Genomic DNA, 25963 nt, shown 5'->3' on the forward strand with positions numbered 1-25963 from the left:
GGCTATTAGCTTAATTAGCTAATGAAAAAAATACAATCTTTATTTCGCAGTTTTCTGTCGCTGTAGAAATATCAACAAAATCAAATTAAATAATTCAATGATACTCAACTGATCAGGAACTCATTTTTTGTAAGTAATTTTTTAACGGAAGTCAACACAAATGAATTAACGTGGTAGTCCGAGATCCGATAAGTACTTAGCATCACCGCACGATGGCGCCACTATCGCAAAAGAAATCTAGTATCGTGTAATGCATTCTCGTAGACAGCTCATGTCAAAACTTCAGCCAAATCGAAATTATAATTTTTTGTTTTGACCGCTTGTGAAAGCAGCCGTGTCCGCGGATTTTAGTAAAATAGAAAAAAGCAATCTCGGTCGGTGACTCAATTCCTGTTTATTTATTTATTTATTTTATTTATAGAAAAGTTAGCTACCTGGGACACATAATGAGAAACGAAAAGTACCGCCTCGCGCAACTGATCATCCAGCGTAAGATTGAAGGAAAACGGGGTCCCGGTAGGCGCCAGATTTCATGGCTTAGAAATATCAGAGACTGGACCGGCCTTGATTCAACATCTTTGTTTAGATCCGCATTGGACAGAGACAGATTTGCCAGTGTAGTCGCTAACCTCCACTTAAGGAGAAAGCACCACAAGAAGAAGATTTTATTTATCAACGGGCAAGCCCAATTACAATTAATGTTAAACTATAAATTCATAATACTGACTATATCTACGGTTACAATACAAAAAGTTAATCTGTATTATTATAAAATGCAATACAACAGTTATCTATATCTATTATCTCTATCTCTATTACTCGAGCCAAGAGTACACAAAACCTAACGCAAGAATGAGCCAAAGGTTACAAAGAAATCTGTGTTGTCATATTGATTGGCTAGTCTAGCAGTTCTTCAAATAAATTTGTTAAATCCATAGTTAGTGCGATGTATAGGGTAATGGAAACTAGCTATAGATCTGGTAGGTCTAGATGAAACATGTATATTAATTTTATTGAGCAAAGAAGAAGCAGCAGCTCTAGCATGCAGAATATTGTAAAAGGTAATACAATCTCTCTTCTTATGACGCATAGAAATGGGTGGCATATTTAATGTACCAAGTAAATATGCATCATTGTAGTTGTCCAAGATGTTTAATTTGAAAGCAATCTGTTTAAGGAATTTATGCTCAACACGACACAAGGTCTCAATTCTCAATATGCACACCATAAAAAGGTGACTATACAGAGGACGCATACTCAAGATTGGGACGGACAAGAGAGCAATAAAGCGTTTTAAGGCAGTAATCCCAGTAAAATCCTGTGTGCTTCTTCTGATAAAGCCAAGCATCTGAAATGCCTTGTTGACTACATTATTTAAGTGATCAGAAAGTTGTAGAGTGTAACAGTAAGTAACACATTCATCATATGATGAAAGGTACAGTATCTAGACAATGCTGTCCAATATTGTATTCAAAATTGATTGGGGATCTAGATCGAGAAAACGTAATGGCTTTGCATTTATATGGACTCAGACTCATCCCATTTCTTGTACACCAGTCCAACAAATTGATTAACTCATATTGAAGTTTATCACAGTCATTGGGAGATTTAATCAGACAGCTCAATTTTAAGTCATCGACAAACAGCAAAAAAAAGGAAAAAGAAAAACATTCGTGAATATCGTTTATAAAAATGTTAAACAGAAGAGGCCAAACATGTGATCCTTGAGGAACCCCTAAAGGAACAAGAATTGATTTGGAAAGACAATTACCAATTTTTACCATCTGTCTACGATTAGACAAATAGCTGCTAAACCAAGAAGTCATTGGTTCATCAACACCAATCATTCTGAGCTTATGGACCAACATACTGAATGACTGACTGAATGAGTTTCAGACTATTTGTAGACTGAACATATTGTGAGTAGCATTCCCGAGTCAGATCCTTGCACAATTGTCTAACCCTAGAAAATTCCCAATAGTCATTCAAACAACCAGTTGACTTATATTTTTTGTGTAATTTTTTCTTTAAGATGATAAATTTTTTTTAACTTCATGTTGGACCGTCTGTCTCTAGTGATGAGCAAAACAAGAACAAGACCAAGACCAGGCTAGTCTTGGTCTTGGTCTTGTTCTTGCAAGCTTGGTCTTGGTCTTGCAGCTAAAAGTCAGTCTTGGTCTTGGTCTTGGTCTTGCACTAGCCGGTCTTGTTCTTGGTCTTGCTTTTTTGGTAGTAATAATTTGAACCAAACAATTTCGAATAAAATGTACATTGAAATAAATAAAGATGTGAAGAATGAAACTATATTTTTTGCTTTAAAATTTTAACAGAATGTAGAATGTAGTTTCAAACGGATACCAATTTTAACATTATACATTCACCTAATGACCTAATTATTTCTCTCTATATAAAGAGATTAGAGTATATTTTTATAATGGTAATGTTTATCAGTAGGAAAAACCTGCATTTACAACCCTTGTTGCCATTGCCGGCCTTCGGTTGTGTCACGTTGTGTTTTGAATGCTGTCGATACTTGCCGCCTGCCTTCAGACCACGTCTTGAGTCTGGATTATTGTTTATTGCCCCTGTATTTTAATAAAATGTTAAAGAAAAAGAGCTTCTTAAAGGTGCCACATATGGTCGGGGACCTTCAATTCACGGATTTTACGAAAAGGGATAAACGGTTTATAGTTGTTAACAGATAATGATCTGCTCCTTTCACTCGAACACTGCAGTATTTATCCTACGAGGGTCAAATTTAAGAACATAAATTAAATTTTTTTAAGAGAACACAAAAATCAAATATTTTTTACTCTATTTAATCATTATTTAATATAATTAACTTTTTTTATAAACTAACTAAAACATACTTTTTAGTAAATACGTACATATTTAACATACCTATTTATAGACCTAATACTATAACATAATAACTAAACCTAATGAGGAGTTATAAACGCTTAATTCTGTAATTTGTTATCTTGCAGTTCTTTAATTTTATTTAAACTACATTGCTCTCGTAACACAAGTTATTCGCACTTTTTATTTTCACATATTTTTGGATTGAATACCCACTATGAGATTTAAAAAGTTGAAAATATTCGGATGTGGGTAGTAAAAACTAGAATTTAAAACACACTGAAATGATGCGCATGCATTTCAAGTGCGGCACATACTATTTGTACTACTGGCCCTTTCTGGGGAAAACCTAGATTCTTCCAAATAGTTTTCAACTATGAAATCAGTAAAATTCTTTACACGTTTTTCATCCGGGATTTTCACAAATAATTCAACTTCCAACTTTCGTTGATTGTAAAAAATTAATCCAAAAAATAATTTTAAAAATTTCCCAGTATCGGAATTTTTGTCATTATATTCAGAAACTGAACCTAAGCTTTGGATTTTGCGATACCAAGATTGTCACATTACAATCGACAACCAGTTATTTTTTATTCAGGCCACAATACTTTCACAGCATTGTGAATCCCTTTTCAAAATCTATTATGATATTTTTTGTATTCATTTTAAATTTAACGACCTACATTTTTCCTCGATTATGCGAAAAGAATTAAAATAAGTGTCAGTATTTTTATTAGACAAAAAAGCGAAAACTACTGGTACATAAAATCCGTTTTTAATTGCATTTTTTTTTAAATGGATTCCCCTATCTATAATTACATTTTTTTGTCTTACAAGTAATTTCAATTGTCCTTGAACTGTCGCCGTTTGAAAACTTGCCTTCTGGACACTTTGAAGGTTGAGAAAATGCAAACCGTTTGACTTAATCAAAACGACTTAAAAATATAACCAAAATATTATGTATTTTAAAAATTCGATATTGTTTAAGGTTTCTTACTTTACAATGTCAGCATATATTACTGAACTAAAAAAATAAAGTTAAATAATAAAAACCAATTTTTCTCAAAAAAGTGCAAGAGTCTTGCAGGTTGGTCTTGGTCTTGCGTGGTCTTGCAAGGTTCGGTCTTGGTACGCGAAAATGTAAATTTCAAAGTCTTCATAAACGGTGTGTAAAAAAAGTTCTTCGAAACACGTCGTGTAGAATATCGGTGGTGGTCGAAGTGAAATAAAATGCAATCGCCGTTTCCTTTCATATTTCTTCTGATTTCTTCTGTATACCAGAGAAATCTTTTCGTTTAATTCATACAGATGTCGTACCAAGTGTACTGAAGTCTGGTTATTTTATTATTACCAGAAAGGCCAAATGCATTTTGTTACACCTCGACAATCCACCTAGATGTTCCTGACGAGAGCTTGGCATGAGCTCGAAACACGTCGTGTAGAATATCGGTGGTGGTCGAAGTGAAATAAAATGCAATCGCCGTTTCCTTTCATATCACGGTTTCTCCGTTATTGACGAATGTGTAGCGAATAACGTGGCTTTGTAGACAAATCTGTGATACAAAGAGGTGTCTTTTGTCGTTCATCGTCTTTTATGAAGACGTGTTGATTTTAAGACCCACTTCTGCCGATTTCACCTCTAGCTCCTTAACATGCTCTTCATATCGTCTATTGTGTTCGCTACGAAACAGATATCATCTGCGTATTCCATATCTGCTAGTTTCTTGTTCTGAAGGTAGTTCCAAGGGATCCCATTTTTTCTTTCAATTGTTTTTTCCAGTATATGATTAAGATATATTTTATATTGAAGAGCAAAGGTGACAGTATTCAACCTTGTTTTAAACCTATTTTAATTGGTATTTTATCTGTCATTTGCCCTTTATGCAATACCTGACATGTTGTTTGCTGATACATCATTTTGATTATACATATTAATAGGTATCATTATAATTAGGTGAAAGAAATCCTATTTATTCTGTATTTAAATCCCAAATCCACAGGTCTGTAATTAGAAATTATCACAAATTCTTGTCAAGTTCAAATTTTGTCAAGACTTCATGTATTCAGTAATTTTGTGTGCATAACTAATGGCTTTTTTTTGACATTACTATCTATCCTAAAAACACTTTCCTAGTTTTTCTTCTTTCTTTTCTTTGATTTGTCGTACACTTGGGAAATTGAAATAAATGGAAAATGTGTTTTCTAGCCACTCATGTGAAAACTTAAAACCACCTCAAAACACCGAGAGGCCAATCTCCAACCATAAGTCATCTGGGAGTATGTCATTGGGAGCAAGCTATTGGATCGTTTCAGCTCCATTTTCGTTTGGACACCTGCACCTACAGGAGGCATGATTTGGCACCATCCTGTTGCTCATTTTCGAGGATGCAGCAGCAACCTTTTAGGAGTCGTTTGGGTTTGTTTGGGAACAATCAGTTTGGTGATAAATATTAGTAACTATTGTGTTTTCATATCACAGACATTTAGTTAATGCATTATGTTTATTCATTATTTTTCTTAAGATTTAGCTTACATTTATTTGGTTTTTGATGTAGGTACATATATAAATTTAGTAAGTACTCAAACATGTATAATTTTGCGGTATTTTACGTTGAGCTCGGCGTATTTGCCAAAAAGGTATTAGGTTTTATATTTTATTGCTACTTTAGGTCGATTTCATGTCATTATGTAAATTTATGTTGTATTAGTTGCTTGTTTCCCAGATATTTTGATGTTCATTTACTTATCTTCATTTATTCGGTCAATTCAAGTCGGTTGTATATTAAATTTCTTCGCTTCAATTTCATTCATTAATTTTGCTTAATTTATTATAATATTTTTTCTTAGTCAGGCTTGTGCCTATTTATTTATATTATTAGTAATATTTTTCGGGTTTTAATTTAGTTGTACGTAGCAAACGTACTATAACCATTTGGTAGTCTCATGTGAGTTGTACCCTATGTATCAGTAAGGTATATAATTTTGTACATACATATAACAGGACTGTTGTTATATTGTATATCATAGTATAAACATAAACCATAATTTTTGTCATTTTAGAGTCACATTATATGCATTGTTTAACTCAGAGATTGTCAAAAATCTAGTATTTATCTTTAATGTTTATTTATTTTGCATATCATTTCTTCTTCTTCCTTTATATTTACATTTACTTATGTATTTCATATACAGTCAAACCCGCTTATTGGAATAGCCTTTGTGCCAAGTAAAAGTATTCCTATAACCGGGATATTCTAATAACCGATCATTGGTTGCTACTATAAATGTTTCGGGACCTCAAATTTCTATTCCTTAAACCGGGATATTCCTTTAAGAGGTATTCTAATAAGCGGGTTCGACTGTATTTAATATTTGACGGCAGTGTAAGATACCTGGGAAAGTGATCGAAGATTATTTTCTTGGCGCCCATGATTTGTTTGGTTTGTTCAATTATTCTTTTTTAGCAATTATTCACCTTTATTCATTTTCAGAACATTATTCTTATCTTAGTATTTTCCCTTTCTTAGTCATCATCCCTATCTTCTTAGAGCTACCGTCTTCGACAGGCATGCAAATGAGCCGTATCCATCCTTGAGTGTCAAGTAGTCGTTCTCTTGCGTCTCTTGCTAGCCCACTCCATTCAGTTTGCATATGTCTGTTCATACTTCTATATAATCAGTCCATCTATTTCTGCATCTTATCATTTTCTTTTCAGTCCCCATACAAGTACTACTGCAAAGTAGTATTTTCTAACTTCAGCTTCTCCAATGAGAAGCTATTTTCTTTTTATTTTCATTTTAGTTCCCCTTTAGCTACATCTAGTTACTTTCTTTTTTCTTACTTCTGTTGGAGTTTATCATCCTGTTTACTCTCACTCCAACAGAAGTTTCTTTCTTGTTACAGTATGAAATCATTAATCAATCTCAGGTTCTGTAGGTGCTGGTTCATTGAGAAAAGGTAATTAGAAAAGTTGGAATAAAGAATTTGTGGATTTCAATGACAAATACCTGATGCCCCACCACTGGTCCGTCACTCCCGGCTGCCGTTCCGTTTTTGCACTTCATTTTTCTGGATATAAATTTAAGGATCGGGATGGATTTATGAGGAGGAAACCGTTTCCTGTGAATTGTTTTTGCATTTCACTCAAACACGAGAATATTCTTAATGGAAGGACATTAGGAGCACGCACGAGACGCCCTTGCATTTGTCTCGTAGTCAGTGACGTTCGAATAAAGAGGGTAAAGGTCAAGAGGGTATTTTACTTTGTTTTTCAGAAATGAAGATTTTTATTGCAAAATTTGCCGCTTGTATTATTTCGTCTTGTCCTTGTCTATTTACGGCTAAAGAAGTATGCGGGATAGGAAAAACAACAATAAAAAGAAATAAACTGCCTAGCCAAACAAACGAAAAGATAAAACAGCAAATTTAAAACAAAAGGAAAGTAGCATGAAAAAGATATTTAAATAATAACACAGTTAAAAGCTATGAAAAATAGAGAAAAGAAAGAAAACATCAAAGCTGATAAGAAAAATAAATGGAGGGACTTTGGAGACAATATAAAAAAGAAACAGTAAATAGAATTAGAAATTATTTTAGGGGGTATTAAAATTATTAAGAAAAGAAACGCAGGAAACAAACGGCATACATACCTATATAGCAAAAACATAACATAGATAGAAGCAAAATACACTAAGCATCAAAATTAACGCACCACCTTAAAAATGGGGCATTTTTGATGTCTCGTATTTCCTAAACCTGTTGTCTGCTTTGAGTGAATTTTTTAGTATATTATAGCCCTATTCTTCAAGAATATCGATGTAATAATATTATTACTAAACAGGTAAGTGTCATTGTATACCGGGTGTAACAATGATAGTGTGTTTTTTCCTTAAAGTTTGGAACACCCTGTGGAATATTCTAGCACATATAAAATATTGAAATTGAAACTCAACTGTAGCCTTAGGCTTTCTTAACATTTTGTCTTTTGATTCATTCACTTATATTGGATAATAAAAAGTCAGGTACTTTAACAACTCGCCATGTTATTCATCAATACAGGGTGTTTCTAAATAAGTGCGACAAACTTTAAGGGATAATTCTGCATGAAACAATAATGACGGTTTGCTTTATAAACATATGTCCACAAATGCTTCGTTTTCGAGATACGGGATGTTGAATTATTTCTTACAAACTGACGATTTATTTATTGCTCTAAAACCGGTTGAGATATGCAAATGAAATTTGGTAGGTTTTAAGAGGTAGTTATTGGACATTTTTTGACATACAATTAAGAATTTTATATTCACCATTGGTGTGCATACGGGATGTATCTAAAATGTTTATACCCGTATGCTCGCCAATGGTGAACATAAAATTCGTAATTGTATGTCAAAAATGCGCAATAACTACCTTTTAAAACCTACCAAATTTCATTTGCATATCTGAACCAGTTTTAGAGCAATAAATAAATCATCAGTTTGTAAGAAAAAATTCAACATCCTGTATCTCGGAAACAAATCATTTGCGGACATATGTTTATAAAGCAAACGGTCATTATTGTTTCATGCAGAATTACTCCTTAAAGTTTGTGGCACTTATTTAGAAACACCCTGTATTGATGAATAACATTGCTAGTTGTTAAAGTAGCTAACTTTTTTATTGTCCAACATAAGCGAATGAGTCAAAAAGCAAAATGTTAAGAAAGCCTAAGGCTACAGTTGAGTTTTAATTTAAATATTTTATATACTCTAGAATATTCCACAGGGTGTTCCAAACTTTGTTTAAAAAACATACTATCATTCTTACACCCGGTATACAATGACACTTACCTGTTTAGCAACAATATTATTACATCGATATTCTTGAAGAATAGGGCTATAATATACTAAAAAATTCATTCAAATCGGACAACAGGTTTAGGAAATACGAGACATCAAAAATGCCCCATTTCTAAGGTGGTGCGTTAATTTTGATGCTTAGTGTATTAACAGATAAAAACGAAATAATGAAGAGATGGAGCGAATATTTCCAAGATTTTTTGGATACTAATAGAGGACAAGAAGAGAGACATAAAACGAAATAAATAAATGAAGAAATGATAGAAGAACAGATAACCATGGATGAAATAAAGGAAGTAATAGCACAGCTAAAAAAACCGGAAGGCAGCAGGAAGCGACAAATTAACAGCAGGAATGAAAAAAAACATAGGAGAAAAAGCAACAAAAGTACTGTTAGAGACATATTATAGCTTGAAAAGAGGAGCAGGTTCCAAAGGATGATGCCGATAACACCTATTTTTAACTGGGTGGCAGAAAAGACTACAACAATAACTACAAAGGGATGACACTTCTAAGTATCACAATAAATATATAAGAAAAGATAATAGACAAAAGGATTGAAAAACAAATTCTCTGCGCAAATAGTACCTATAAGACGGTAATTCAATATAAACAATAATATTACAACTCGTGCACGAAACATTTAACCCCGTGTGAAACCGGCATATATGTTCGCGAGACCTGGGTGAACAGTGACCAAACAGGATTTTGGGTAAGATTTTTTCAAACTTAATATTTAGTCTGGGCTGATTATCGGAGAATAGGCCATTTTTGGGAAAAGTTATTTACCAGCAATTTTATTGCTGGAATCGAATTATAAGATCCTATATATTAATAATATAGGTATGCAAAGTCCTCAGATAGTGTGCTACTTTTTTTATAAACAAAATGGCGCCCAAAAATCGTGTTTTTTTCAATTATTGCTCTAGAACTCCGAAGATTTGAACTTTACAACAAAAACACTCAAATAAAAATTCACCGTGATTAAATTATGCATAGAGACGTGTTTTTCCCGATCTGCTCCGACGAAAATTTTCCTCGGAAAATGCGGGTTTTCCCAACAGAATCTTTAATTTTCAAATAAAGTTTTAGATAAGTAATTATTTACCAATAATTAAATAATTTGGTGACTTAAAAGCTTTCTTGGTTTAGATTATAGTTGCAGAAGCTGGTGAAAATTAAACGAATATTTTAGCAAGAATTCAATTGTTAATTAATAATTTACGGTCGCAATAATAACCAAAATAATTATGATACACTGATCAAACTTTGAAATCTTATAAAGATGAGATGCCTATTTAACATTTTGTCGACAAAATATAATTTTTTTATTTTTTTGCATAATCTTTAAAAAAATAGTTATAAACAAATTAACGTTTCTCAGAAAGTTTTTATTATAATTTAAAAAAATAGCTAAAATGCGCATTTCAAATATCTTGAAAATGAATGCTTTAAAACTTTTTTGCAACCATTTGCAAAAAAGTTATGAAACAGCAAAGTAAACATACGATTACTACGGTGTTAATAATTTTTTTTAATTCTTTCAAAGCGTAGAAGTGAGTTTAAAGTACAAGCTAATTATTTATAAAACAGTATCGATTATCAGCTTAATGGTTATATTTTAATTAAAGATTATATATATATATATATATATATATATATATATATATATATATATATATATATATATATTTTTGTAATTTACACGCGCTAAAGTAGAATAATACAGTACCGTAGCTACCCGCCCACGTCTACACAACTCGCGCGAGTTTAAGCGTGTCAGTCGCTTCGAGTGAACATTTTATCTCCGGCTCTGTATCAAGCCTACTTTCGCGCTAAAAATTACAAAAAAAAGTATTTTTAATCTTTGATTAAAATATAACCATTGCACTAATTTTTGACATTCTTTGTGAGTAATTAGATTGTACCATAGACTCACTTTTAAGCTTTGAAACAATTAAAACAAATTATAAACAATGGAGATATCGTATAGTTATTTTGCTGTTTCCTAACTTTTTTGCAAATGGTTGGAAAAATTTTTTAAAGCATTCATTTTTAAGACCTATGAAATACGCATTTTAAGTATTTTTTAAAATTAGAATATAATAAACAATTTCTAAGAAATGTTAATTTGTTTATAACAATTTTTTTTAAACATTTAAAGATTATGCAAAAAAATGAAAAATTTATATTTTGTCGACAAAATATTAAATAGGCATCACACCTTTATAATCGTTCTAAGTTTGATCAATGTCTCATGATTATTTTGGTTGTTATTGCAACTGTAAATTGTTAATTAACAATTGAATTGTTGCTAAATTATTCGTTTCATTTTAACTGGCTTCTAAATTTATAATCTATACCAAGAAAGCTGTTATTTCACCAAGCTATATAATTATTGATAAATAATTACTGGCCCAAAAAATTAATTTGAAATTTCGAGATTTTGTTGGGAAAACCCACGTTTTCCGAGGAAAATTTTTGTCGGAGCAAATCGGGAAAAACATGCCTCTACGTAGAATTAAATTGGGGTGAATTTTTATTTGAGTATTTTTGGTGTAAAGTTAAAATCTGCGGAGTTATAGAGCAATAATTGAAAAAAATACGATTTGTCGGCGCCATTTTGTTTATAAAAAAAGTAGCACACTATCTGTGGACTTTGCATACCTATATTAATAATATATAGGATCTTATAATTCGATTAAAGCAATAAAATTGCTGGTAAATAACCTTTCTTTGTACTTTACTAATTAGACCAACGCATTATAACTATTTTTTTTCAAAATTTAAAGATTATGCAACAAAAAAAAATTTATATTTTGTCGATAAAATATTAAACAAGCATCTCATCTTTATAATCTTTATAAGTTTGATCAATGTATCATGATTATTTTGGTTATTATTGCGATCGTAAATTGTTAATTAACAATTGAATTGCTGCTAAAATGTTCGTTTAATTTTCACCAGCTTCTGGAATTACAATCTATACCAAGAAATCTTTTATGTCAGTAAGTTATTTAATTATATTGATTAATAATTACTTACCTAAAACTTTATTTGAAAATTATAGTTTTTGTTAGGAAAACCCGCATTTTCCGAGGAAAATTTTCGTCGGAGCAAATCGTGAAAACATATCTCTATGCAAAATTAAATTGCGGTGAATTTTTATTTGGGTGTTTTTGTTGTTAAGTTAAAATCTTCGGAGTTATAGAGCAATAATTGAAAAAAATACGATTTGTCGGCGCCATTTTGTTTATAAAAAAAGTAGCACACTATCTGCGGACTTTGCATACCTATATTATTAATATATAGGATCTTATAATTCGATTCCAGCAATAAAATTGCTGGTAAATAACTTTTCCATGAATTTTGCTAATTAGCCCAGAGTAATTGTCTGTATCATCATAATCCCTCTATAAATTCCACTTGAACCCGCAACCAAAAATCATACAGTCCACACTGATTATTTTTATATTTTCGGTGATTACATTTAAGGCTTTTGCAAATAAAGGCGTTATTTATTTATTTAAAAATTTTAAATACTACAGTATTATGTATTCCTGGTTTATCAGTTACGATCTTGTATGTGAAGCACCTAAACCGCGTAACTGTATTCGAAAACTATTTAACCGCTGTTTCCGTATCAGTCAATCAAGCGAAACAAAGCATTTTTTGCTTTGCGAGCGACAATTCGGAGAATTTCAGCATGCTGTCCCCCGTTTCTATTCAGTGTTTAACGTAATATATGGCGAGATGTAAACAATTAGAGCCTAAAAAGTGTTCGTTTGTGGACCGAGTGGTGGCAGGCAGTGAGGCTCACTGCAACCGTAGCACAACATAAATCCGACAGTGAGCATTTGTGTTGTTATTTATGTCTCATATTTCGTACTAAACGTGTAGTAATTAGAGAATAGTGGTCCAAGTGAAATATAGGTGAGAGATGAGGAGAGGGCGCTTCATGAGCTATGGGGGATATGTTTAAGGGAGTACTGTCTTGGGGAGAAACAGATAAACTACAATTAAATTGGAATGCATTTACAAAATTTACGGCTTTCTCTTTATCGTAGATTGTCTTTCTTCTACAGAAAATATTTATGAGATCATCGATATTTATGAGATCATCATATGAGGCATTAACGCATCTTTTTAATAAACAACCCATTTAATCTACCATCTGTAAATTTTGCAGTAGGTAAATGTTAATGACAGTAACATTTGCCTATTGCAAACTTGTTAACGATAAAACGAAGAAAACTCGAATATCTGGGTCACCTGATGAGAGGACAAAAATACGCATTACTTCAAAATATAATGCAAGCAAAAATAGAAGGAAAACGCAATCCAGGCCGTAGAAGAATGTCATGGTTGCGGAATTTGAGAGAGTGGTTTGGCTGCACCACTAATGAACTTTTTAGGTCAGCTGTAAATAAGGCCAGGATAGCCTTGATTATTTCCAATCTCCGATAGGAGTGGCACAAAAAGAATAAGAATGAGAGTAACAAAAAATTTAGGAAAAAATTTAGTGACAGTTTCCCTTTGATTTTTCCCTATAAATAGCCATGCTGTGCATGACTGTTTGAGAATAGAATAAGGAAAGAAGCCTCACACACATCGCCCATTCAAATAAATTGGATAAAGAAGGGAGCAGACTGATAATTTATGATAGGACGATAATTTTCCAGAAGGTCAGGATCACCCATCTTAATCAAAGGTTTAACTAATGCTAATTTTAGTGCTTCAGGAAATACACCTGTTGTATACAGTACTTTGTAGTAGGATAGCTTCTAGGATAAAGTTAAATAAAGTTGTGGACAGTAGATCTCCTTGTCTTAATCTCTTCCTTACCGTAAAAGACTCTGATAAACTTCCTTCCAGGATCACTTCATTTTTGATTTCTTCAAAAATATGCCGATCCATTTTTTTGCGAATATTTCGATTTTCTGATTAGGCAAAATTTCGTAAACTTGAGAAAAATGTCTCCCTATTACCTTTTCTAGTTTGACATAGTTTTGGAATATTATCCATTCTCTACCACCACACTAAACCAACATCACCAGCGAAAATATCTGAGGAGAATAGGTACTAAACTACTACTACTAAAGATCATCAAAGTTAGAAAAGTTAGCTACTTTGGATACATAATGAGAACAGAAAAGTACCACCCTCGCAACTAATCATCCAAGGTAAGATGTGAATTTTGTGACAGTGCGAGAGAAAATTACTGAAAATAAATCTGGTTGGACTAGCATACACAACTATATCCGTGTAGTGATCAAGAAGAAAGAAGAGGAGGAAAAACAGCTGTACCAACGATAGGGTTGAGAGGGAAATATATTGTAAGTAGAGGTAGAGGGAATAAGTTTTGATGAGAGACGAATAGGTAAGTTAGATTGTATGAGACAGATTGTGGTAAAAAAAGCTGTAATAAAAAAAACCATACAAACAAAAACCCAATTTTGGGACCCAAAAAGGGGGAAAAGAGGAAAAGGAAGGGCATCCTTGCTTACAGTCTGTGGATAAATGAAGGTAAAGTGCTTCGGAAGCGATGTCGACCTTGCAGCGGCCATTCCGCTTTCGGAGCGCTGGATGACAGAGGAGGGTCTGGTTTAGCAGGTAGGCATTCGACGTAGCCTCGGCGACGAGAGAGCGTTTTTAAAGTATCTCGGGAACTATCGCTGGGGCTACGAAGAATGAAACCTGCACTAAGGTCAGTCAGGCGGCGTTCTGGATTGAGATGTCTTTTGAAGATTCCAGACCCACCCTCTTTAAAGATGAAAAAAAATGGTGAGATTGAAGAAAAACGGAGTCCCGTAGAAACATCAGATATTGGACCGGCCTTGATTCAACATCTTTGTTTAGAGCTGCATTGGACAGAGACAGATTTGCCAGTGTAATCGCTAACCTCCACTAAAGGAGACAGCACCACAAGAAGAAGAATCCATTCTTCTCTAATACTTTTTAATGTTGTTCTGAAGCTGTTTCCTTGTGGCATTTTTATAATCAAGTATTTTCAATGGGAAATAAACCACAATTTTACCAAAAAAATGATGTCGGGATGGTATCATGAGGTTTTTCCTGGTTTTCCCTCGTGATTTACTATGGAGTCTGTAGCGCGAGAATTTTACTGCCACCGTTGCATTTGGTTGTCTTTTTAAAGACAGATCACATGCTATGATTTTTTGTGGCGGATATTCTTGAGTTGGGTTGATTTCATGTAATCAAATGAACTAGCTTTTAGTAAATTCGTCCCAGGAACGCAACTCATCAACATTGGCAATATCATTTTAAAGTCTTCTACTTTAAAATGTATAATACATGTCTAAATTGCCGATATAAATGAGTCAGATTAAATAAATTTTTTAGAAGAATTTTTTACTAAGCAACAACATTTTTGTTTAATTTAGTACCTATTATTTTGTATTGTGACAACGACACCCGACTTGAGCGTCGAAACGTTAATAAAATAATTTTTTTGGTAAAATTGTGGCTTATTTCCCATTGAAAATATTTGACTAATACTTTTTATGTAATTATAATATTTACAAAGAAATATGATACCTATATACCAAATTTCACCAAAAATATTTATTTTTCCTGTTTGGGGTGCCTCTTATATAAAACAGAACGACCTTTTTAAAAATATATCTTACATTTTATTGTGCATAAGCAAGCTGTTGAAAGCAGACCAATTATTACAATTTACCAATTAAAACATGTTTTTACGACGACATCAATTAGCTGAAAAATTTGTTTCGTTTTGCGTTTAATATAATTGGAACAGGACAGGGCCGTCTTTCCAAAATATCTAGAAAATCTATGTAATGTCAGTAAGGGTAATGGAGGACACTTATTTCAATGTCAAAAATATTTTGAGAACAATTATTATAGTTGAAAGACTGATAAGTTTTGTACACACTTGAATGAATGAAGAAAGTGAAAAAAAAGAAGTATATTAAAGTGTGTAAAAATATTTAATTTCCTTAGCTAAGCGCTTTCGACATATGTGTCATCATCAGAGCTAATGGTCAAAATATATAAAACAGTATTTACCGGCTATTTCGGGTTGTAGGTGTTTGCATTACGAACATTGGTCTGCTGTGCAACTCCGGATGATGAAATATTATTTTTCTTTGATTACTTGATTTTAATTAAAATAATAAAACAGTAAGAACAACCACTTAGACGTTACAAACATATAAATTTTGGTCATGGTTCGGTGATACCGTGAGCTGTAACAAATGCAAAGTAATAAATTCTCACAGTTAACACGTGATTTGTGTATAAGTAGATCATTAACGAATACGGAAAGAACGAAATAAACAACGTATTACGAATTTATGGTAAATGGTGTATTATGTAAAATTATCATTTTACTTACATTTTTCTAAACCTAATGTGTATAAGCCGTATTTTTAAATTTATGACGTCACAATTGAATAAAAAAGTGCAACATGTTAAAATATATAGCACCAGGTAGTAAATTATGTACTCTATATTACACACTTGTACTCTGTCTTAGCACAGTTAACAAGTAATTTGTGTCCACCGCTTTACAAAAGCAATCCGTATAGATTATTAACAATTATTTATCCGTGTTGGAGTCAGAAATCAGGCCAACAACGCTATACACGTCTTGACACGATAAATTTGGATCATTAGGACTAGCAAGACCACCCGACCAAATACGTCTAGTCCTCTAAAACCTCTAAATTTTAAAGAACCGCTTGGATTGACATGAAATTTGGTATACACATAGCTAACATGCCAAAGAAAAAAGTGATATTGTGCCGATGTGTGCTTTTGCCCTGGGGGTGAGTTTCACCCTTCTCGGGGGTGAAAAAGTATATATCCAAGATAAGTTCGGAATTCGATAAACTGACTAATTCTAAGCAACTTTTGTTCTATAGAGTTTTTCACCAAGTCAATACTTTTTGAGTTATTTGCGAGTGAATTTGTTCATTTTTAAACAAAATAACCACGTTTTTAGACGGTTTTTCGCAAATAACTCAAAAAGTAAGTATTTTGTCGAAAAAAATATTCTTAATAAAAATATATACCTCGTCCAATTTACTTACCGTTGCACGTCATCCGCGCCATAGCCTGTGACACGATACCAACACGAAATATTTAGGCGGTGGGTGTGTTGTTTTTTAGAATCAAAATGATTCTAAAGGGGAACACACCTACCGCCTAGATATTTCGTTTTGGTATCGTGTCACAGGCTATGGCGTGGATGACGTGCAACGGTAAGTAAATTGGACGAGGTATAGTTTATAAAAAAATGAAAAAAATGGTGCATATATTAAGTCTGTAGACCCAGTACAAGCAAAGTTGTAGCTAATGAAAAGTAGGTTCTTATTCGTCAAATACCAAATCGAATATTTCATCGAGAAATAACCAAAAAACGGAACACTTTTCGGGGAACATTCATTTTAACTTTTTTAAAGTGTTTAAAAAAAGGTTTATTTTTGTTTTTTTTTTTAAACTTCTAACCTTAAAAGTAAGTGTGTTATGCTCAAAATATTGTTGGTACCTTTTATTTTTTTGGTAAAAAGAATCGCGCAAAGCACCCCCTAATTAGCATATCAAATAAAATTAATCGTTACCGCTTCACAAGTTACTTTACTTATTTATTCTTTATACGATCTGTAAGTCTCAGCGGTTCAAAGTGCTTATTCTTGAAAAGGCTGTAGTTAAAATGGCTTGAACAAGTCACTAATCCCGAGTGTATGCAAACTTTGAACAGCCATAGCATAACCGATTTTTGTCTAACAGGAAAACAAAAAGTCCAAAATATTCAGAAAAGCAAAACGTACATTTTATTACTTCTTGAGATTTTTGGTATTACTAATAATTTTTAAGTTATTTTGAAAAAGAGCATTTTTTTTATTTAAAATTTTAAATTTTTTATATTAAATCCATTTTTTTCAAAAATAAGCACGTTGAATCGATGAAACTTACAGATCATATAGACACAACATAAATAAAGCAACATGTGAAGCGGTAACGATTAATTCTATTTAAGTTGTTAATTAGGAGGTGATTTTCCCGATTTTTTTAACTTGCTCACATTTGATGCCAGAATATTTTTTTATAAAAATGGACACAAAGCTTTTTAAACTCTTTAAAAAAGTTGTAATGAGTTTTTTCCAAAAAGTGCTTCATTTTTTGGTTATTTCACGTTGAAATATATTTATTTGAAGTTTGGCGAATAAGAACCTATTTTTCTTTAGCTATAACTCTGCTTCTACTAGGTCTGGAGACTTCATGTATACTTACTACCTACATAAAATACTTACTTTTTGAATTAGTTGAGAAAAATTGTTTAAAAACGTGTTTGTTTTGTTGAAAAATGAACATATTCACTCGCAAATAACTCGAAAAGTATTAACTTGGTGAAGAAACTGTATAGAATAAAAGTTGCTTAGAATTAGGCATTTTATCGAATTTCGGACTTATTTTGAACGTATGTTTTTCACCCCCGAGAACGGGCGAAACTCACCCTCAGGGCAAAAGCACACATCGGCACAATATCACTTTTTTTCTTTGACATGTTAGCTATGCGTATGCCAAATTTTATGTCAATCCAAACGGTTCTTTAAAATTTACGGCAAAAACCGTCAAATAATGTACTAGTCAGCCTGACTGTCAGAATGACTCATTTTGTGATCTAACTTTGTCAGCCCCGACAGTCAGGTGTTTTTGTCAGAGCGTCTGTAGACGGTTTAACCTGATTAAGGATGCGTTTCAATAGAACAAGCGTATATCTTGCCCTAGTCTGACTCTTATTTCTCTTTATGGGTTTTTCTTACTTCTGTAAAACCTCTTGACGAAGTGAGTCCCTCTCTGTACTTGCGTAATAACCTAATTAAATTATTACAGTCTAAATTCTTTTCATATATTAATTAGCGGCGGGTAATTGAAATTGTGACTGGCCCGCCATGAACTCGAACGTCTTTTATTATTTCGAACGGAATTAATTTCTTTTAAATACGATGCCACTTTTTAAACTTAATAAACCCGAAAGGGTATAAATATTTTGTTTTTATAGCTCTAAACGGCGGCATTTTAAACGTTTTACAGGATTTCCTGATAAAAATTAAGCTAAAAATTCTTGTTATAAACATTTTTTGTAGCATTTAAAGGGTACCCCCCGTTAAGATTGGTAAAATGCCCTCACTCTCAGAATTCAATTTTTTTAATTTTTTTACGTTCTGTGCAATTAAAAAATAAGATAACTCAGATTTTTAGCTCGCCACCCCCCTTACCCCTCCCCCCACAGCCAAAAACGTAGATTTTTAGATTTAATTTTTTTTAGTTGGGTTGCAATTAAGTTAAAAATTTCAAAAAATTCAAAAAAAGAGTATTTTATCAAAAGGTATCTTTCTGATTTTTTTCAGATTTTTCAGTCAGGTGCGCCATCTTGAAAAATCCCGAAAACTGTTTTTTTAGGGGGTTTTTAGGGATTTTCTCCATTTTATAGACTGCAACACAGATCAATTCAAGGTTTTGTTAATAGATTACGTATAATTTGAAATAAATTAGTATTTAAGGATTATCAAAAATTGGGCATAACACCTTTAAACCCCCCAAAAACCATGTTTTTTTAAGTTATGTAAGGGTTTTTGCGGGCTTAATGATATTTTTTGAGATCGATACAGCCTGAATATATTTTTTTTTCATTTTTTTACGTTATATGGGATTAAAAAAATAATACTAATGGCATTTTTAGCCCACCACCCCCTCCCCCTGTCCCCACAAAAAACGTCAATTTTTCTATTTTTTTTTTTTGTTTAAAGTTGCAATTAATTTAAAATTTTTATGAGGCTTCTACAAAACATATCTATTTTTTATAGACCCGTGTACAATACATATAACCTCAAAATTCCTTTTTTATTTTTTTAAAACGTATTTTTGACTTCCAATCAATATTTTTTTAAAACGTCCAATGAATATTGTACATCTCTCTCTCGCGGACGGCCGCTTCAATACATGCATAGCGCTCATGTTTAATTATTAAAAATAATAGTTAGTAATAAAATAATGACAAAAATTTCTTTAGGCTATTGCAGGGGGGCTTTAAACTTTGAGTTGGTCACTTTATGACTTTCATAATAATAATTTTTAATCGAGTTATTAAGCCTTGAAATGGCCATTTTCGCGTTTTTCAAATTTAAAATTGCATGTAATTCGACAACAGTCAATTTTATAGAAAATCACAAGATATCTTTTTTGCTCAGCTTGATCCAGAGAATCTAAAACAAATTTGTCCGAAGTGAAAAAATTGATTTTTTGAATTCGTTTAAAAAAATGTTTAAAAAATTTCCTACCGCAGTACTGCCTGGCACCTTGTGGATTTGTTATAAGGACCTGTTTTTGAGTAAGTTTGTGCAAAAAAATTAATCGGAATAATTTACCTAACGGGACAAGCATAAAGTGGGGACTATTTGCATTATGAGCCAAACGTAGATGGTTTGTAAAATACACAAAACACAAAAAAAATTAGCAGCCATCGCCAAAAAAAGTTATACGTACCTATTAAAAAACAAAAAAAATGAGGTTATAATATGTACACTCGACCTTCGGGTCCATAAAAATAGATGTTCTCTAAAAGCCTCAGCTGTGCGTGTGAATTTTTTATAATTTATAATTTAATAATTACTAACTATTCTAAATGCGAAATAAGCCACAATTTAACTAAAAAATGATTTTATTAACGTTTCGATGTCTGCCACGGAAATCGTTGTCAAAATACAAAATATTAATAAATTAAACAAAAATGTTGCTTGGTAAAAAAATCTTCTAATAATTTAATTTAATCTGACTTATTTATATAGATCGTCCCGAACCATTTTTTCAGTGCGTCACAGATTATCGAATTCTCTCTATCGCATTACAGATGGAAAATAAAATAATTTTTTAGTTAAATTGTGGCTTATTTCCCATTTAGAATAGTTAATTACAAAAATGCCACAAAGAAATAGCTTCAGAACAACATTTATAATTTAATTGCAAACCAACTTAAAAAAAAAAATAAATCGAAAAATTGACATTTTTGGCTGTGGGTGGGGGGGAATAGGGGAAGTGGGCTAAAATTGCGTTGAGTCCTAGTTTTTTAAAATCATATAGAACGAAACAAAAAATAAAAAAAAATATTCAGGCTGTATCGACCTCAAAAAAAAATAATTAGACCCTCAAAAATCCTTACAAAACTTTAAAACAAACATGGTTTTTGGGGGGTTTAAAAGTGTTTCGCCCAATTTTTGAATATCCTAATATACTTAACGGGGGGTACTTTATCTAATATGTCTATTCATTAATTGGCGTCATTTAAATCGTGTATTTGTTCGTCAACCGATTCTTGTTAGACAAGGCGAAAACGGCGGGTTCGTTAGAAAAAATATTCCCATGAGATTTTTTTGCATAATCACATTCGTGAGACATCCCACAAAAAGGTTCAAGAAGTCGCCCACGTGAAAAGTGGTCCAATTTAAAAAAAATTTTACTCAAATTGCAAAAATCAATATTTTTGGCCCGTACAAATTTTTTTAGGTTTTTTGGACCATTCTGGACAAAAAAGGTCTCTTGTAATTTTTCTCCAAAGTTGATCGTTTTCGAGTTATAAACAATTTAAAATTGAAAATAACGAAAAATGGCGATTTTCAAGGCTTAATAAATTGGTTAAAAGTTATTATTATGAAAGTCAGAAAGTGACTAAATCAAAGCTTAAAGCCCCCCTACAAGATCCTGAAGAAATTTTTGTCAAAATTGTATTACTAAGCTGTTATTTTTAAGTAATAATAATGAGCGCCAGCACGTATTAGGCGGCCGTCTATGGTGAGTGCGAGAGATATGCCATTCCGGCAAGTCCAATGGGGCATCTTACTCGCACTCACATTTACAGCCGCGTCAATATGCTCTTACGGCTTATTGTTAACAATTAAAAATAACAGCTTAGTAATAAATTAATGACACAAATTTCTTCAGGGTCATGTAGGGGGGCTTTAAACTTTGATTTAGTCACTTTCTGACTTTCATAATAATAATTTTTAACCGAGGTATTAAGTCTTAAAAATGGCCATTTTTGCGTTTTTCAAATTTTAAATTGCTTATAACTCGAAAACCATCAACTATAGAGAAAAATTACAAGAGACCTTTTTTGTCCAGAATGGTCTAAAAACCTAAAAAAATTTGTCGCAATTTGATTTAAAAAAAGAAATTTGATTAAAAGAAAATTGTTAAAAAAGTTTGGACCATTTTTCTCGTGGGCGACTTCTTCAACCTTATTCTGGGGTATATTACAAATGTGATTATGCAAAAAAATCTTATGGGAATATTTTTTCCAACGAACCCGCCATTTTCGCCTTGTCTATGTGTATGAAGATATTTCTATTCTATTCGATAATAAAAAATTACCGCATTGATAATAATAATTATTAATAAAGCTACTTACTTTTTCTTAAAGTTGGTTCCACACATATAACACAGAAACGACTTCTCCACTGTCACCTCCTTCACCTTAACTCTCTCATTTTTGTTTTGGTGATTTTTTATGTGAAACTGAAGATTGTTCTTCCTTGCAAAACTCTTGTTGCAAATCTGGCAGACGAAAGGCCTCTCTTGAGTATGTTGTCTAATGTGTCCATGTAAAGATGCTTTTGGAAAGAACTTTTCACACACAGGACACTTGTACTTCAAGAGCGTTTTGGCTTTGGTGGAACTGGATGGATCCTGGTAGTTCATTAGTGGTTCTTGGTGCAGAGCCATGTGGAAGATGAGTTCGGATATGGAGTTGGACGAAAACGGGCACTTTTCACATTGGAATGTGTTTTCTGATGATTCTTGAGGTTCTTCAAACTTGCAGAGTTTTAAACGCAGGTGAGTGGTTAGCTCTTGAGCTATGGTGAAGCTTGCTCCACAATGAGGACATCTGGAAATGGAGGCAAAAATGGTAAATCAAGACAATACTTCTTGCTGTTAAATACTTTAAAAATCAAACATGGTCATTAAAAATCATACCTGGTGCGGGAGCACGCCAAATAGAATTCTATTTTAGTGACGTCACGTTGCCTAGAAACCGTCGATTCTCCCATTATGAAATTCTATTTTGTGACGTCAGCAAAATAGAATTCTATTTGGCGTGCTCTCGGCCCTGTCTTGATATAACTAAGCGTATAGTATGGTTATCGCAGACCACATTCCTTGTTATGTAAATATCTTTGCAATATAAGTTCTGTTTCGTAATTAAGCAATCTTATTGGGGACCTGATGATGATTAGGATTGTAGTGTTCAAAATGACCATCCACGATAATATTTGATTGTAAGTAGTTTTTAGTACGCTATTTATTCTAAAAAGGTAATCAGTGGAACGAGATAAGATAAAACTTAAAAGAAATGAATAACGGGAAAGCCACAGGACCTGGAAACATCCCCAATGAATTAATAAAACTCCTTCGAAAAACCCTAGTACCTTCTGCTCTATCACATACACATACAAGATATCAACAAAAATATGCAAACACATAAGAAAGAAAAGAATAACACCAGCTTTCAGAACTAACAACAACTTACACAAGCAAATACATGAAGAACAATAAGAGCCAAAAGAAAAAGCAATTACAGAGTGGTCTTTATAAACTGACTTGTAAACTGTCAAAAAACTTACATTGGTCAAACTGGCAGAACCTTTGACAGGCGGATAGCAGAACACAAAAAGGCTTTCAACAGTAGAAAAACCGATTCTACGTATGCTCTTCACCTTATAGTCCTGTCGCCAGTGGGGGTACAACGGTCTCCTTAATTCAGATGGACTTACCTAAGTTTTTTTTATGTATTTTGACCCGTAGAACACGAATTTTTTGGGTAACAGTCGATCCGAATGTCGATAAAATTGTTATAAACAAAGAACTTGAGGAATCACATAACAGCGATTTTTTGCAAAACAAAACATTTTTTTGTATTTGTTGGGTCATTCTAAGCAAAAAATGTTTTTACAAGTTTTTTCGTAGGATGCATAGTTTTCGACATAAACGCGGTTAAACTTTCAAAAAATCGAAAAATTGCAATGTTTGAACCCGAATAACTTTTGATTGAAAAATAAAATAGCAATTCTGCTTACCGCATTTGAAAGTTCAAGTCAAATTCTATCGGTTTTAATTACTTTCATTGCTAAAAATTAATTTTTTTATTGTTAAACAGAGCTATAAACACATGGTGATTGAATGATGTTTTCAATGCATTTCTCATCTGAAATCGAACGAGTAGGCGCGCATACAGACAATTTCTACGTAGATTACGTACATTAAAACGCATGCATTGGGCACGGGAAACACTATGTGTTTATGGTTTTGTTTAACAAATAAAAACTTAATTTTTAGCAATGCAAATAATCAAAAGCGATAGAATTTGACTTGAATTTTGAAATGCAGCAAGCACAATTGCTATTTTATTTTTTAATCAAAAGTTATTCGGGTTCAAAAATTGCACTTTTTCAATTTTTTGGAAGTTCAACCGCGTTTATCTAAAAAACTATGCATCCTACGAAAAAACTTGTAAGACCATTTTTTGCTGAGAATCACTCAAAAAATACAAAAAAATGTTTTGTTTTGCGAAAAATCGCTGTTATGTAATTCCTCAAGTTCTTTGTTTATAACAATCTTATCGACATCCGGATCAACTGTTACCCAAAAAATTCGTGTTCTACGGGTCAAAATACATAAAAAAAACTTGGGTAACTCCATCTGAATTAAGGAGGCCGTTGTACTCCCCCTGGCGACAGGACTATTATAGATTCTACATCATAATCATTCTTTTAATGAAGAGTTTTAAATTCTATTCAAAAAAAAATTTATTCAAAATAAAGACGTTAAGCTATATTTATTAGAAACTATGCAAATTAATAAATCTATGGAAATGTTCAAATGTTCCGTGGAATAGAAGGAGAGGAAGACGGAAGACCAACATTAAAATGGAGAGAGGGAATCAGAGGAATAATGAGAGATAGAGCTATCAATTAAGAAGAATAAATTGTAGAATATACCTATACTTGATGAAGACTACGAAAAATTTGAGTCAGACCTAGGACTGTGAGGATTAAAAGAGAGACCAGGCCTCCACATGGGCTGTGTTAGCGCTACCAGATAACTTAGGTATTAAAAGTATCTTACCTTATGCTTTGGTCAGGATGATCGTTGCTCAGATGTTGCTTCAATAAAAAGAAATTTCCAAACAAAGCTCCACAATGTTGACATTTTTTCTTGAGGGTTCCATCACTTTGTTGTGAAAGTCTAGTGTACCTATGCTGCTGTGTTTTTCTATGATTCTTCGCTTCATCTATATTATCGAACTTCATATTGCACGGTGTACATATGAAGTACTTCTGCTTGTGTACGTTTTGTTTGTGGTGGCGCAAAGACATATTGGACAAAAGTCCTACACCACACACATCACAAATATACTCATTTTTGAACTTTTTAACTTCTGAGTCATCATGATTGAATCTTTCGCAATGTGCTATGAGTTGTTTATTTAACAAAAACTCCTTGTGGCAAGTAGGACATTTGGATGGATTAAATTTTTTTATTATTATCGGTACGGAACGGTTGATTACTGACACTACTTCAGCATGTTCTTCTGACAACAGATGTTTGTACATAGTTTTGGTGTCTTCAGCACGGTGTTTGCACAAAATACAATAAAAGTAGCCGGCAGTTGATTTGGCGATATGTTCTGGTGACAGCCAGTGGTGTAGAAATTCGTTCTGGGTGTTGCAGTAAAATCTGCAGGTACCGCACTGAAAGGGACTTTCTAAAATCACATCTATAAAAAAATATACCTGTATCAGTTAAACAAAAATATATCAATAATGTGGAATATAAAAATAATAGTACATTGTTTACCGGGTAGGAAAAGCTTAACATTCCTGGACGACTGTGAAGATTGCTAAGTCGAGGCGCAAGCCGAGACTTAGCAACACAGAGTCCAGGAATGTGGCTTTTCCTACGAGGTAAACATACTATTTTTCCGCAAATCGTTTAAAATTCGACAGATATTGATTGATTTAAAAAAAACGCGATAATGTTATTCCCAAATAAATGGTGCTTTGAAATTCCTAATAAAATTACTTGGGTTACTATGGAAACGTATTGAGGTTGAATTGTCAAACTTGACGCTTATAAATTTAATTGCTGGTGTTCTCGAAAGTAAAATGATAAGTGATGATGAAATTTCCATTCCTGGGACTCCTCCAGAGCTGGTTGAGGCAGTG

At 32.7% G+C, this 25963-nt stretch overlaps 1 protein-coding gene across 1 annotated transcript in view; it reads right to left on the reverse strand.

Annotated features, from left to right (window-relative positions):
* LOC126883379 (zinc finger protein 91-like) overlaps positions 1-25963 on the reverse strand; it is a 250150-nt gene that overhangs the window by 97265 nt on the left and 126922 nt on the right. The window contains exons 6-7 of the mRNA XM_050648903.1: positions 24864-25515; positions 22150-22626 (exon numbers count right to left, since the gene is read on the reverse strand). Of these exons, the coding sequence (XP_050504860.1) occupies positions 22150-22626; positions 24864-25515 (1129 nt within the window). The remainder of the gene's footprint in view (positions 1-22149; positions 22627-24863; positions 25516-25963) is intronic.

This window comes from Diabrotica virgifera, chromosome 4 (genome assembly GCF_917563875.1).
Source record: "Diabrotica virgifera virgifera chromosome 4, PGI_DIABVI_V3a".
In the NCBI taxonomy this organism is placed as follows: Eukaryota; Metazoa; Arthropoda; class Insecta; order Coleoptera; family Chrysomelidae; genus Diabrotica; species Diabrotica virgifera.